General features: G+C 34.0%; 1 protein-coding gene across 1 annotated transcript; it reads right to left on the reverse strand.

Moving 5' to 3' along the window:
* Nucleotides 1–4,642: 4,642 nt before the first annotated feature.
* On the reverse strand, nucleotides 4,643–15,564 carry LOC127851485 (uncharacterized). Its single transcript, XM_052385288.1, has 4 exons — nucleotides 15,449–15,564; nucleotides 6,639–6,763; nucleotides 6,223–6,333; nucleotides 4,643–5,426 (listed from the first exon to the last, which is right to left on the reverse strand). The coding sequence occupies exons 1-4, from the start codon at nucleotides 15,525–15,527 to the stop codon at nucleotides 5,232–5,234; spliced, it is 510 nt and encodes a 169-aa protein (XP_052241248.1). The 5' UTR covers nucleotides 15,528–15,564; the 3' UTR covers nucleotides 4,643–5,231.
* Between the last annotated feature and the right edge of the window lie 420 nt (nucleotides 15,565–15,984).

The following is a 15,984-nucleotide window of genomic DNA, read 5'->3' on the forward strand; positions in this document are numbered from 1 at the left end:
TACCCTTGAAAATGTTTGCTACACATTTACATCACCGTTCTAAAATAGTTGACTATACTGAAAAAAAAATTCACAAAGAGTTTGACGATTTAATAAACTAAGAAATAACTAAATTGATATCGTATCTTAAAGAATTTACCAGGCACAGATTCAGTTTTTTTCTTTCGACTTTTAAAAAACTTCTAAAAGATTTTGTTCTGTCATATGTATACAAATATACATATGCTAACTGTATAATAGCTTAAAGTTTTTTTTTTAGTCAAACCTTGGTAAATTTTAAGGGTGGCGAACGCCTTCCTTGCCTGCTTGCAAAACTTACATGGGACGCATATATTACTTGCTGGGAAGCACTAATTGAACGTGCATGACAATTGTGAACTAAAGACGTTTAAACGTGTCTCCACTAATTTGGGTTAGACACGTTTCATAGACTTCCATGATAAAAGGCTTAAAGGAATCAATGTGGTTTCAGCTGAAGAGACTAAAAGTGGGATAGAAAGGAAAATCTGACTTGAATTGCAAAGTTAAAAACAAATATTCGCATTCGAACATACCGGGAATCTGAAGTCGCGGGCTTTGTTCATATGTGATTTGTATACAGTGAGGACGATTCATTAAAGGCATTTGAATACTTGATAACAAAGAAATGCAGTTGTTTCTTTTGCGATTCCAAAGTTGCGAGCTGGACCGACGAATTACTGGTTAACACCGCAAAAATATCACTCTCATGTTGCAACATTAATTTGATCAGGTACAATACGGAAGTAGGCTAAAAGCGTCGGCATAGATTGGCGTTTAAAAATAATGTTATTTAAGTTTTAATACGCGTTATTTATTTAGTTAAGTGTCGTGTGATTTATGATAATTTAAACAAACGACAATATATATAAACTTAAGTCCATTAAAAAAGCTCTGACGGAAAACTAAAAACGAAATAACACTTATGACGAAATAATTTTTATGTAAAACATTCAACTAAATAATTGACCATTTTATCTATGTGCACGTAAAAATGATTAACCCTATGATAAGTTAAATAAGAGCACCGCCTATTTTATTTTTATTTTAAAGGTTAAGGGGCCTATCTCAATAATTCAATCAAAAAGGGGGAGGGCGGGGTGGAGAAGGGTGTATAGTGTGAGGGATTGGTCAATTATTACATTATCTTTCAAAAATGAAAACAAAAATGAGATTTTTTTTTGGGGGGGGGGGATTATTGGGTGGGATGGTTGGACAAAAATAAAAATAAATATTTGTGTTTTTTAATCATGTTTAAAAAAATGGGGGGGGGGGGCGTCGGGAGGGGCTTGAGAGAGAGGTATAGTGTGAGGTTGTGGTTATTTGATGATCTTTCAAAAATAAAAATAAAGGATTTTTTTTTGGGGGGGGGAGGGGGGGGGGGGGTAGCCCTCATAATAGTAAGAAAGTATTTGGAGTTTGAAAGCAATAGTCTTGATACTTTAGAAGTAAAGTGGATCTAAACACAAAATTAAACCAAATATTCAAAGTTACTAAGTAAAAAAACGGCCATAGTTCTGTCAAAATGCCATTTAGAGTTACAGAACTTTGCCTGCACAGTACCCTTATGATAGTTAGTAAGTGTTGCAAGTATGAAAGCAATAGCTTTGATACTTCAGGAATAAAGTGGACCTTAACACAAAACTTAACCAAATTTTCTATTTCCTAAGTATAAAAGGGGCCATAATTCTATCAAAATGCCAGTCAGAGTTACATGACTGTGCCTGCACAGTCCCCTTATGATAGTAAGTGTTGCAAGTATGAAAGCAAAAGCTTTGAAACTTTAGAAATGAAGTGAACCTAAACACAAAACTTAACCAAATTAATTTTTTTTGAGTATAATAAGGGCACATAATTCTGTCAAAATGCCAGCCAGAGTTATCTAAATTATCCTGCCCAGTCCCCTCAAGATAGCAAGTAAGTGTGCCATGTTTGAATGCAATAGCTTTGATACTTTGTGAGTGGACCTGAACACAAAACTTAACCGGACGCCGACGCAGACGCTCAGGTGATGACAATAGCTCATTTAAAAAAAATAGATGAGCTAAAAAATGTTTAAACGAACAAACTCGTTTTATAAAGAATTGATCCAATGTCCATGTTTTTTATAACACCAAACAGCCACAATCCTGACTTGTTTCGATCTTTAGATAGATGCTCTTTGAATGTAGAACTTGAACTATATAAGTATGCACAAACACTTGATCTTTACATGCGTCATGGTCTCATTAAAATAGAAAAGGTTTCGACTTCATTTTTATTGGTATTGTTCACATTAACTTTCATACACAAACTCGCTTGAGATGCGCGATATTTAAAGCCATAATAATTCCCTCCTTTCATATTTATGACCGGGTGTAAATAAACATAGAGCACCCTCCATGATCTGGGTGATTAATGATAATGACTGACTCTCGAATTTCTTTACAAAATTTCAATGACAACGACTAATAGGGGTGTTTTTGCACAATGCATACATAGGCAATGGCGATGAGCACTTTGTTTATTTTCAAACCTCAGACTTGAATAGAAAGTACATTGTTTTGTGCGGTTTCAATCGTCTCGAATTCGTTTTATTTGATGCTCGTTAAAACGACGGCAAGTAATTTATTACTTGCGGTATGAAAGGTGATACGATATTTGATCTGGTTTCACAACAAATAAATCACCGATACAAAATTAATAACATTTCAAACGAAAAGAAAGTCTTTTCGTTTTTATTTCTTTCAAAGTAATGTTCAAACGTCTGAACATAAAAGCCCATTGCTTTCTGCGTACTTAAGCTACCAATATACCCGTACTGTCGTGTTCCTATCATCTCCCATATTAATCGAATCAGTGTAATATTAAAGGCTGTATTTCATAATGCGCATTATCATGTCAAGATAAACGGTCGCGTAAGTCAACAGAATCCATCTATATATTTGACTAAACCTACACATTCCCATGCGTTACTGTCACACAATTTCCCATTTATTGATTTCTATAGCATCGGTCAAATTCATTGGGTTCTAACAATAGCTGTCCGAAGTTCGAACCCCGGATTACACACGTTTGCCGCTGAAGCTACGTTGAGAGAGACTTGACAACCGCTGGAAGTTTCGTTTATATGCTTACATACAATGTGGTTTGTGATTGTAAAATGAACGCAATCATCAACTTGGTTTGTAGCTCCAGATTAATGGGTTGTACAACATTGAGCAAAGTCCGGAGTTGTTGAACACACGTTCAAAGAGCAGCATGCGACATTCTTGTGTTACATGTAATTTACAAGAACTATAAATACTGCATTCATGGATTGTAAATTTTGTATTTCAAAATAATTTAAGAATTTACACAAAACAGGTTTTAACAACAATTTTACACACAAGCCACTGAAAACTGGCATACGCAAACGATGTTACCAAAATGTATTGGTATGCTACATAATAAAAATAAGCTACTTTCATCCAATTATTTTTTTTAGTAGGTTAAGCTCATTATTATCATATATTTTTTTACATGATGATGTAAATAATTTTAACATCTGTTGAGCTGTTAAGTGTAAAAAGGTGGTTCTATCAGATAATAAATACAATCATCTGAATCAGACGTATATTTGTATTTGTATTCACTAGTGTAGGCTAGAAGCTTTATTGTAAGCTTTATTGCTGAAATCAATGATGTTGTTGTTGTTGTTAATATATATATTGGCATTTTTGAGGTTCGTCTCAATAGAATTTAAATTGATACATATGAACATTGACATAAAAGAGCTCCAGTTTAAAACAAGACTAGAATAAGCAATCCACATATTGTTACAGAAAATAACGAAAACAATCAAAACTAATCGAATTATACAGTTCCATGTGTTAAGCTTACTACTTTTAAATCTTAATTTATCATGATGATTACTCATTAACGAAAAAAATTGTGTTTTCAGCATAAGTCTACGTCAGTTATGTCATTTCATACCTGTCATTTCATACCTGGCATACAGTTTGAATGATTTTTTTTAAATCTGTGACACAAATAAGGAGAAATGTCATTTAAACAATATGTGAATAAATCCTGGTAAAAAACTTGCACGTAGCAAACAACTGCTACAAACTATTTGGGTCTACCGAATACCATACAAATATACTCAATGCATAAGTCAATGATAGTCAAATACAATATTTTACATAATCTTGTAAACAACCCTGAATGCAAAATTAGTTTTTTACACTAATGCTTGAACTACAGTATACACTGATACATTACTAGCCATCTCTTCAGTTTAACTTCCATATTCACGCATTATTCAAAACTTTGATCTTTAAAAAAAATACATGTACATAATTGTTAATAGTAGTATTGTTTGGTCTGCAAAAACGGAAACTACTCTGACATTCGTCAGTCAGTGGGGTACGTGTGTTTATGGAACTTATGATAAAATAGTTGTAGATTAAAAAATACATAACTAGGTAAACAATCTCATATTGAAACACTACCACAAAGCTAGGCATTGGAAAATAATTTGCCAAAATCATGATTGGATTCAATTTGACCTTTCCACTTTTTTATCAGTAACAAAAATCTTCCTAAATTTCTAAAGAACCATTAGTGTGTGTGGGGGGGGGGGGGGGGGGGGCTGACGGGGTAGGGGGGGAGGGGGGTAACTAAATGTTTTCTTCTTTAAAATAGCTTAAGCAAACCATAATAACTATTTAGTATCTGAAACCCCATCTTTCCATTAAAAGGGACAGATTTACCAACCAATCAGCAGAGGATATTGTAACTGTTCATTCTTTTTTTGAGGCGAGTGTAAATAGGTGATATCTGAAGAATATTGCCAACACCCAACATGCTAGAACGACCAATAAACATGCTAGAACGACAAAAAGGTCAACAAATCTCATGAGGTAGGTATATATGTTGATCATTTTCTTCAAACCTGGACAGCATGGCGATATTTGTTACCATATAGTCCTCTCACAACAAGGTGGCAAAGAGGTCAAATTTGACTTGCCATCTCACCATGCGGAGTAAACGATGCTGTTGGGAGACCTTAGTCATCAAACCCTGGTCTGACCAGGTGAGTACATTTCTCCATTGTTCATTTGTACATGTAAGTTACTGAATTCCTCTCCTGCATATGGATAAAAGATGGCCGTGCATCCATGATTATAGCAAAAGAAACTGCGAATTTCAAGCACATTGTACTCAACTATAATACAGAATAAAATAATTCATCAGGAGTGTTCGCACGAAGAGTCAGTGAATCCCTCAGTCTCGTCTGCTAGTTGTTTGTTCAATTTCGTCATCTCTGCCTTCCTGTCCTCACTCACAAGGTAGTCTGCAAGGTCCTGCAAATCCTTGAATTCTGTCCGACCAACTGATGGCTTCTTTGGAAAATATTCACGCATCTTGGCATCAAATTCTCGAATCTTGAGAGAAAAAGATTTGAGAATTGTATCACAAAACACCTTGAATGTATTAAAAGCTGAAGTGACGGTGAATTCCGCCAAGATTTAAAGAAGTGAAAAAAAATATAAACATCTTTGGATTACATTCAGAAGTCGAAAAAAAAACAATAGACCATAATTCTGTCAAAAGTTGTTGCAGTGAAAATTCCTTACTTTATCATTAATTACACATTAAGGTCATTATGCTGTTAACATTTGAGAAAAATCTGCCATGCAGACAAAGAGTATTTTTAACCATTATATTTGTAGGACTATAATTTTATTCCAGTGGAAAAAATAAATGAAAAGGGACCAAAATTAAGCTTTATTGATGCAATAAAACATTTATTTTTGCCACCACCAATGCATTGCTGTCATTTAACTGTGAAAATTTGAGCAAATTCTCAAATGCGGTTAAAGAAGAATTGAGAATATAACATTCAATTTTTGAAAAAAATTAGGATGCAAAAAATGGTCGCGACTAAACATTTTAAAAATGTATTCCTTTACTATGGTCTACACATGAAGGTCTTTTAAATGTGAGAGTAGAAGTTGAGAATACAAAATTCTGGACGTTACGTTCAGACAGACAATGCAAGTGTTAATGCATCTCACTTTTGGGGTACATAAAAAACAAGCAAATGAATATTGTACTAGGAAAGAAACTCTAGGAAGGCAAGTCAATAAGTGACATTTATTATTCTACATAAAGTGTGACTGAAATGTATCCATGAAATAATAATGTATATACTAATACTTAAGTAAACATATTTCTTACATTAGACACTCCAAGCAGTTTATAAACACCAAGAACTAATAATCCGAATGTTGGAACTGTAATGATTGTGGCAATCCCTAAAGCTCTTGCTGTCAGCCGTTGATAATGTACCTAGAAGTAAAAATAATAAAATACTTAAGCTGTGTTAAATACAATGTAGAGACATATTAGATGTTCTGTGAATACATTTCACCCATGCTAAATAATTGTGTTTATAATTGAGAAAAAAAAGCCAACAGAACAGACAAATAGAAGAACAAATTGGTGTCTGCAATTATTAAATTGTGCAACCCTGACATTTTCAGTCTTCATAAATTAAACTGCTAATAAATAAATAAATTATCTGCTTACGTTTGATATGTTATTGTAATGCATAAAATATGATATCATTAATAAAACAAACACTTGATGATTACTCTTTCTAAATGAGGATTTGAAACAGCTTCGTCCAAATGTCTGCTTTCTTTCTTTATGGTCCTGTAGTTAGCAAGTCCGGCTGTGACACCAAAGGCCAATGTGAGTCCTAGAAGGTAGTGTGTCCCTTTGAAATTACAAAACAAATTAATATATAAACATTTCACATGTGTAGTTTCATGTTTAAGAAAGACACATTTTTATACACTTTGAATTATACCCATTCAATGTAAATGGTGTTCTATTATGAAACAGAGTATATCTATCACCCTTTGTATTGTGCTATGGACCATAGCTTACTACAATGTTAACTAGGTACCCTGTTTTTGATGCTGCACTTGTAAATTAAACTTTGTAGTGGTCACACATGTTGCATTGTTTATATCATTAGATAATATTTACTTGAGTTGACGATTATAAAAGTCACATACACAATAGTGTACAATTACAAAACAAATGGGAAAAAATTATGTACAATGTACCGGTATATAATATTATAAATAACGCAAGGGTTGAAGGCAGGTCTCAACATATACTTTTAAATGCACTTTTCCAGTCAGACCAGTGCCCTTAAATTTCACTTGTCAAGACAAAAAAGTGTCTTGTCCTGAACATTTTAATGTACAACTTTGTACGTCTACGTACATTATAAAATATATCACAGAAATGTTTTAACAGAAGCTTAGTTTAACATGATTTAGAACCATTGCATTTCAAGATGAATGTCCCCTGACTTGCAACAGATATAAGAGCATAAAAAGTTTCACATTCATCTGTTGTGCATAAGACAAATAATCGTTTGTAAACAAACACAAGTGACAATTATTTAAAAAAGAAACAAATTTTTTGTTAGATATCATGTATCTCCCTTGTTAGCAAATACAGTATGGTAAAGTGCACAAAGGGCCTTCTACACAGTAAGTTTTTATCCCCCGCCATAGGTGGAGGGATATTGTTTTGGCGTTGTCTGTCCTTCCGTCCGTCTTTCCGTCCGTCCGTCCGGCACTTTTGTGTCCGGAGCCATATCTTAGAAGTGCTTTGGCGGATTTCATTGAAACTTGGTATGAGTATATATATTGATAAGAGGATGATGCACGCCAAATGGCATTGTACACCAGCTGTTAACTAGAGCTTTGTCACATACGTGACGAATACCCCCACATGCCGCATTGACACATAATATTTTGCATGTGGTCTTCACAAAAAACAGCAGACACCATGCTCAATTTTTAAAACGCACTAAGTGAACCTTTGGCCTAGTTTTTGACCAAGAAAGGCCCATGTTCTAACTTGGCCTTAAGATCATCTCCATAAAACTTCTGACCAAGTTTGGTGAAGATCGGATGTAAAATACTTGAATTAGAGAGCGGACACCATGCTGAAGGTTGAAAAACGCACTAAGTGACCCTGTGACCTAGTTTTAGGCCCGGAATGGCCCATGTTCAAACTTGTCCTAGAGATCATTTAGATAAAACTTGTGACCAAGTTTGGTGAGGATTGGATGAAATCTACTTGAATTAGAGAGCAGACAACATGGTGATGTTTAAAACGCACTAAGATACCCCGTGACCTAGTTTTTGACCCGGCATGACCCATATTAAAACTTTACCTAGACATTATCTAGATACAACTTCTGACCAAGTTTGGTGAAGATTAAATGAAAACTACTTGAATTAGAGAGCGGACAACATTGTGATGTTTAAAACGCACTAAGTGACCCCGTGACCTTGCTTTTTAACCCGGCATGACCCATATTCAAACTTGCCCTAGGCATTATCAACAAAATATCAAGATACAACTTCTGACCAATTTTGGTGAAGATTGGATAAAAACTACTTGAATTCGAGAGCGGACAACATGGTGAGGTTTAAAACACACTAAGTGACCCCATGACCTAGTTTTTGACCCGGCATGGCCCATGTTCCAACTTGACCTACACATATCTAGTTACAACTTCTGACCAAGTGTGGTGAAGATCGGATTTAAACTACTTGAAATAGAGAGCGGACACCATGCTCAATGTGTAGAACGTACAGTGACCCTGTGACCTAGTTTTTGATCTGGCATGGCCCATGTTCGAATTTGGCCTTTAGATCATCTAGATAAAACTTCTGACCAAGTTTGGTGAAGATTGGATGAAAACTACTTGAATAAGAGAGAGAACACCATGCTGAATGTTAAAAAATGCACTAAGAGACCCCTTGACCTAGTTTTTGAACCGGCAAGGCCCATCTTCCAACTTGGCTTTAAGATCATCTAGATACAACTTCTGACCAAGTGTGGTGAAGATCGGATGAAAACTACTTGAGTTAGAGAGCGGACAACATGCTGAATGTTTAAAACACACTAAGTAACCCCTAACCTAGTTTTTGACCCGGCAAGGCCCATGTTCGAACTTGACCTTGACCTTGATGTTGACCTTTTACCACTCAAAATGTGCAGCTCCGTGAGATACACATGCATGCCAAATATCAAGTTGCTATGTTCAATATTTCAAAAGTTATTGCAAAACTTTACTGTACAGTAAAGTTTTGGGACAGAATGACAGACAGAAAGACAGGCCAAAAACAATATACCCCCGATCTATTGATCCGGGGGCATAAAATCGTTTTTTGAGTGTCAAATATAACACTTTTTTGTCCAGAATATATTGGCGGGGGATATCAATTCAATGAATTTGCTTGTTCCTTATGGACTTAGTTCTTCTTCTGTGCTTTTATGAGTACATATGTGAGCTTTTATGGGTACATACATACAGCGATACGTCCCAGCGACCTGGAGGGTCACTAGCTTGGAGTTGGATTATTGCAACTACTTATGGATGTTGCCCTATTCATGTAAGTGCCTCTACTGCACTTTTTTGTTAAACTGACATAGAGCAGATCCTATTTCTGCATGCCTTGTTGTATGGACATTAAGGCCCAGCAGTTTTATACTGTTTGATAACAATTTTAGTTCTGTAGTGCCTTTACATGTATAATGGACATTCAGGTCAGAATTCAACAATGCTTTTTCATACAATAAATAAAAAATACAAATAAATTTCTAAATTACTCATTAAAAAAAATTTGCTGTTTTTTTTAGAGAAAGAGATTAACAGACTCACAAAAAAGATGAGTTATGACATTTTAATGATAAGTATCATTCTGCAATTTATCTTCATAGTACATGTATATGATAGTACTTGAAGTTTATAGACTAGTGTTAAATCATTTATAATACTGACATATCATATTAATATATAACATTCAATCAAATTTGTTAAATCATTTATAATACTGACATATCATATTAATATATAACATTCAATCAAATTTATTAAACACACATTGATTCCAGAAAGAAACCAGGTTATTGTACACAGTGAAACATTGTTCATGTAAAAAAACACACCAGATCCTGTATTTTTTTCCTTTTTTTCAGGACCTCATTTTCTAAAAAACTTGTACCAGTTTCCATAAGACTGCCATTTTCTTAACAAGAGAAGTTGATATGAATGGACTGTTTTATATGAAGCATGTGAACCGCCAAGGAACACATTTGCTCAAATTGCTTTGTGAACCTCCTTGTACATGTACCTTGAAATTTAAGGTGAGGCATTTATAAATCTTCATCATGCAGAGCTTTTTTCCTTCTAAAGCAAGGGCCAATCCATGCCAGACATCCCAATCTCAGTGGGACGGTCCGGCTTTTGGAATCCTGATACAGTGTCCGACAAATTTCTTATTTTTCAGGTAGCCCACTGGGCTACCAATAAAAATATTTGGTAACCAATAAAATTTTCCTACAAAATGATAAGAGACAGGTTTTCATCTTTATTTTATTTCTTCATTTACATATACATAATATGTATACATACATATACATAAAACAGCAAGTAGGCTGATGTACACAGTCAATATCGTAAATTAATGTTACAGTACAGGCACTGTGTACTTAAATGTAAATGTACCAAAGAAAATCATATACTACATGTAGATATTACATGTATGTGCACATGTATGTGTACTAAAATTCGGACAGCACGTTAAGTCGTAAACGTAAATAAAGCGTTTAGATGATCAATACGATTGACTCGTTTGGTGTTAATCAATGCAATTGCCCTTTTTAACAACAAATACAGAGTTTCAAGAAATCAAGAGTATTAAATCATTTATTTACTTGTGTCCGACTTTAAGTACTGTTCTAATTTACATATTGCATCCGTATGTTACGACACTTGTGTGCAGTCAGTATACAATACAATAAGTGTTTCAATAATGAAGGAACTGATACAGCGTAACGGTAACGATACAGCGTGTTTACATGATATTTTATTAAGAGAAAATGTCAATGCCAAATAATTCGCGAGATACCCCGGTACTTTAGTTGAAATTCACAACGAAACTTTTAATGGAAATTAAATGATCTCAATGATGTACCCGCTACAAATTTTTTATTTACAAATAAATACACCCACGCCAATTTTCGCGCTCTTTTTATCAGGACAAAGAAATTCATTTCTTAAATGTAGAATTTTGTAACCTAAAATAGCTGTACACAACGCGTGCAAACCGTGGCAGTTTATTTACGCATGTTGCAATACAACGGTCCTGATTGGCAGCTTATTTCATCATATCTTTAAATAGAACCATATGCCGAAATTCATTTGACTCTTTAGAAAATTTTAAACGTTTGTGTCTATGACTCTTATTGTCTATATTACCCACCCATAATTTGGTTTTAAAAATATAAATCGGGCATATATGGGACTATTGATTAACAGTCGATTAATCCAATTATTAATTGACAATGCAAACTAATTAGCAGGTGTTAACCACGTTTACAAAGTTGTCATTAATATTAATTTTCGGTTTCGTTACCGTTTTGAAGAATCCGCTATTCTTTTGATTTATTTAATGTTTGGCGTCCTTGGATATTTAACGACATCAAAAACGTTGTCGCTATTACTAATTGTTGCGGTTAACAAAGAATTCCAAACTGCGAAATGATGTTGCATCATGTGCAACTATCCAACCGGCTCTCATTATATTATTAGCAGACGACAAAAGTTGATTCTGATTGGATGATTAAAATTCACTGTTACTGTTTAAGACATTACCGCAAGTGATCGGTGACTGATTAGATAATTGATTGCACTTTGTTATCGGATTATAAGCAATACACAGTGTACAAACACATGGTCAGCGTGTTTATTCTACGTATGTCTGTCAATAAACCGGGCTACCGCTCTTATAGATTTATAGTAGCCTGGCGGGCGTCAGCTGGAAAATTTCAGTAGCCCGATGAAAAATTTTGGTAGCCCCCGGGCTCCGGGCAATGGATTTGTCGGACACTGCCTGATATGAGACAATTTGTCCCAACATTTGTATTTTTTTTTTTTTTTAGTACTACAAGTTCACAATTCAATATGCTATTCAAAGTCTGTCTGGCTTAAATTTACCATTGCTTATCTTATATTGCCACATATTTACAAACTATTTGTACTACTCTTAGTAGTGCACCAGTGTTATTTTTGACACTTTATCAGCGATAATAGATAGAGGCATACCTTTTTGCCTTTATCAAATAGAGGCATACCTCACATCATTTTATTGAGTCATCCGCATTGTGCACATGTGCGTTTGCTTTCGTAAAATGGAGAACGATTGTGTTCATGAACTTTTTAAACATATTTATTGTCAATATTTAGTTGCAACAATCCAACTCCCAGGTATTGATACTCCGGTTCACTGGGACGTATGTTCTCATACAAGCTCAAAGTATTAAAGAAGAACAACATAAATAAAGGCCAGAAATGATGAGTTTTTGTAAGTAGTATACTGATAACTGACTTCAGTAAAGGTTGATAGTTTAAGGTGTCCTGCTTTTTGGTCAAATGTTCCGACATTTTGTTATGAAATGTCCTAATTTGGAACTGAAAAATTCTGGCATGAATGTAAAGGCCCCTTCCCCCAAGAGAAATTTATTAAACATAGACAGTATTTTAATTTAACTATCAAATGGCTATCCAGTTAGTGCAGTGGTTAGTTAAGGCGCTTTTCACCTATGCCACTCCGATTCCCCCTTCTTCGCAACACAAGACCACACCAAAAATGAAAATCTTTCAGTAACTTCAACAACTAAATAGCTGGAAACTGCTGCTATATCATAATTTTTATCCAAACTTTCATTACTCAATAAAGTTAGTTAGCTAGGAGTGCTAGGACAAACATCGGGTCCGATAGGACCTCATAAACTTTAATAGACCAATTCACGCGTGACGTCACGCGCACCTGCGTATCTTTATCCGTGCTACTCTGGTAGGCAAAAGAAAGACACGATCAAAGGGGAGATATCGAGCACGATATTTATTGTCACGCTCTACATCTATATTAAATACATTATTTAATATATTTTGACATGTATACGATCATTTTTAGATTTTAGATTTAAACATCCCAAAAGTTGTTGTACTGTACTCAAACAAATAAGAATAAAATCAAACAATAAATAGATCGATTCCATGCACACAGCATATATTAACCTACCACTATGATAATCCATAATCCATCTGTTATTAAGTATGTACAATTGCTGCAACTAAAGAACAGGGTCTGAACTAATAACAATTTGTTTATGTGTTAAGGAATCTTTGAGTATCAGATCAAATTTGTTAAATCGTATAACGTAATTTACCCATTGTTCATCTTATGTACCCCAATATACATTTGATTTATTCATACTCGTGTTTGTTGAAATATGTTTTCTGGCGCGTATCAATATCAACCACATGACTGTGATGTTGACGAGGTACATTGTGCAAGTCAACTAAAAAAAGTCTTCCAAAACATTGAACTAAATTTTACAATTATATCATTCTGTAATCTGACTATAGCTGATTACATCAATGCACACATTATAAACTCGGTAGTATTATTGGCAAAATATTTTATTTTTAAATGCAAACAGGCAAACCGGAAAAAAACAACACCATAAATAGATTTTCTTGTGTCCTTTAAATAATATAATTTAACAAAAAGAATTAATCGCGACTTTACAAAATAAATTACATAATTTTATATTGTATATTCGTTGTGCGCTTTTTGTGCTCAATGGGTACACCTACCCTAAAAAAAAGTAAATATACTTTGTGACATAGTTTCACCTACCTTAAAGCAACATATATGTATTTTATTGTTATATACAAAATATATTATGTTGACGATGGGAGTAAAAAGGAAATTACTAAAAAAAGTATTGTCTGTCTGTCTAGGAAAACTAACACTTTGACACATTAAATTAATTTAATTTAATTGGTTTGATTTGATTGTTTGCATCAATCTTAAAATCGTGTTAGCCTTTGTATTCCGGTGTTTAATTGCCCCCTTTGTTCGGCACAAGCCGATTATCTCGTTTTGATCAGATATTGTCCCTACTTAACTAACAGCAAAGTGTCATAAACTACAACAGGGACCTATACAAACAATAGGTCCCTGACCACAGGTGGTATATGAAAGTCTGGTCATTAAACACAATTGATGATACCACCATGTCTTCTCTTTCTAGTAGTATTGAGCAGTTATTTGGGGTTGAGTAACATACCGCCAAAGTTCAACTGTTCAATTAGATATGCTACATATCGTAAAAAAATAATAAAATAATTTGACCTGTATATATTAACAGAAAATGTACGCTTTGAAGATACTAGCCTGTTTGCCGGTAATTTATAACAAAACGTATTTAATAAATGGTAAATGTACATATAATCATTAAACGTATTTAGCGGGTACCGGTAAATGAAAACTACGTCATTCCGTTTGAAGATTGAATGTTACGGCCATGCACAAACGACATCATGAAAACAAGAAATTACGTATGACTACCGGGGTAAATAATATTTACGAAAAATAAAAAACAATGTAGATATATATTATAACATGTGAGATATTTGTCACTCATATACACTTGTAAAGGAATTTCAATATACATGAATTCACAGGTTAATTTGCATCATGTGAAGTTGTGTTTTTCAGTTGTATGTTTCGATTCATCTATAGTGTTATTCACCTTAAAAACAAATCATCCAATTTAAAAGAAAATGATCATAACATTTAAATACTGTCATGCACTTCGCTTTTAATAGGGCTTTGTTGTACCGGTATGTCAGATTTTAATGCACCCCTTTTCTTTCACTCATTTTTTTTACCACACTTTCATACTCATACAATTGATAATTATAATTATATAATGGGATGCTTTATTATTTTTTGTAATTTTTGAAGTCCTTCTGCAAGAAATACAACGGCTAATGCATAGCTTTGTTTTGTGAAATTGTCGGTGTTTAGTCTTCAGACCACCTTTACCTTGATGCTAATGACTAACGAGTATATATTTATTTATAGATAAGAATACATGTATTAATTAAACAATATTGACATTAAAAATGCAATATCTTTAATAGTATTTAGGTGTTATGGTGTTGTTGTTAATGTTTTCGATATATTGACTAAACACGTGCCGTTATTTATATGACATAGTGTTTATCGTAACTGTACCCAGTGCTTTTGCCTACCAGCGCAGCGCGCATGCGCGAAAATTCGGAATCAAAACAATAACAATGAATTGGTCTATATGCAAGAATAATAAAAAAAAAGAATCAAGCGCCCAACACGGCATCATTACTAATTTGAGCGTCTGCAATCATTGAACATCCGAACAAGTATCAGTTCCGAAAAATATTCCATATATTCATACTCTGAACATACCATGAATAAAATCTTTCGAGCAAGATTTATTTGGTTTTAATATTAAAAATGTTACATGTTCTTACAATTTCTATCGTCTTTTAACACGACAGCCGTTTTCTCTTCGGAGACAGGTATACTGTCCTTGTCCATGGGCGCTGCCATTTTTGTAATAATCGAATTTGAAGGTTACACACAGTTAATTTCATGTTTGGTTAAGTACTTGAAAAACTTTCAACCATATAAAACATGTTGGCATTGTTGTTTTCATTTTCTATCTGCAAAGGTTCACTTTATTTAGATCGCTTTAGATGCGTGTATGGTGTGTGATTTATGATGTGGTAAGTGTGGGGCTCAGCTAGCCCTCACACCAGTTAAAACCTAAATGCTTTACATAGACCATTCCAAGGCGGAGCTCCAAGTTTTGATACTTGTGTATTTATAATTAGTCTTCACGTGTTATAATAGTTGGTAGTAAAATAAATGTATCTTCTGGTTTAGTTTACAGAGTTCAATTGTTTTATAATATTCAATACGCAATACAGTTTAAAGGATGTTTAATGGATACACTAAAACACACATTGTACGTTTTCCATTTAAAACGGATGTGACATTGACCTTT

Source organism: Dreissena polymorpha, chromosome 11, assembly GCF_020536995.1.
Source record: "Dreissena polymorpha isolate Duluth1 chromosome 11, UMN_Dpol_1.0, whole genome shotgun sequence".
In the NCBI taxonomy this organism is placed as follows: Eukaryota; Metazoa; Mollusca; class Bivalvia; order Myida; family Dreissenidae; genus Dreissena; species Dreissena polymorpha.

Bases quoted from the DNA above. Each gene is read 5' to 3' on its own strand.
- LOC127851485 (XM_052385288.1), bottom strand. From the start codon at position 15,527: ATGGCAGCGCCCATGGACAAGGACAGTATACCTGTCTCCGAAGAGAAA. The intron at 6,764-15,448 runs GTAAGAACATGT...GTAATTTCAAAG, and splicing joins GTTAAAAGACGATAGAAATT to GGACACACTACCTTCTAGGA. The intron at 5,427-6,222 runs GTAAGAAATATG...TTTTCTCTCAAG, and splicing joins AACTGCTTGGAGTGTCTAAT to ATTCGAGAATTTGATGCCAA.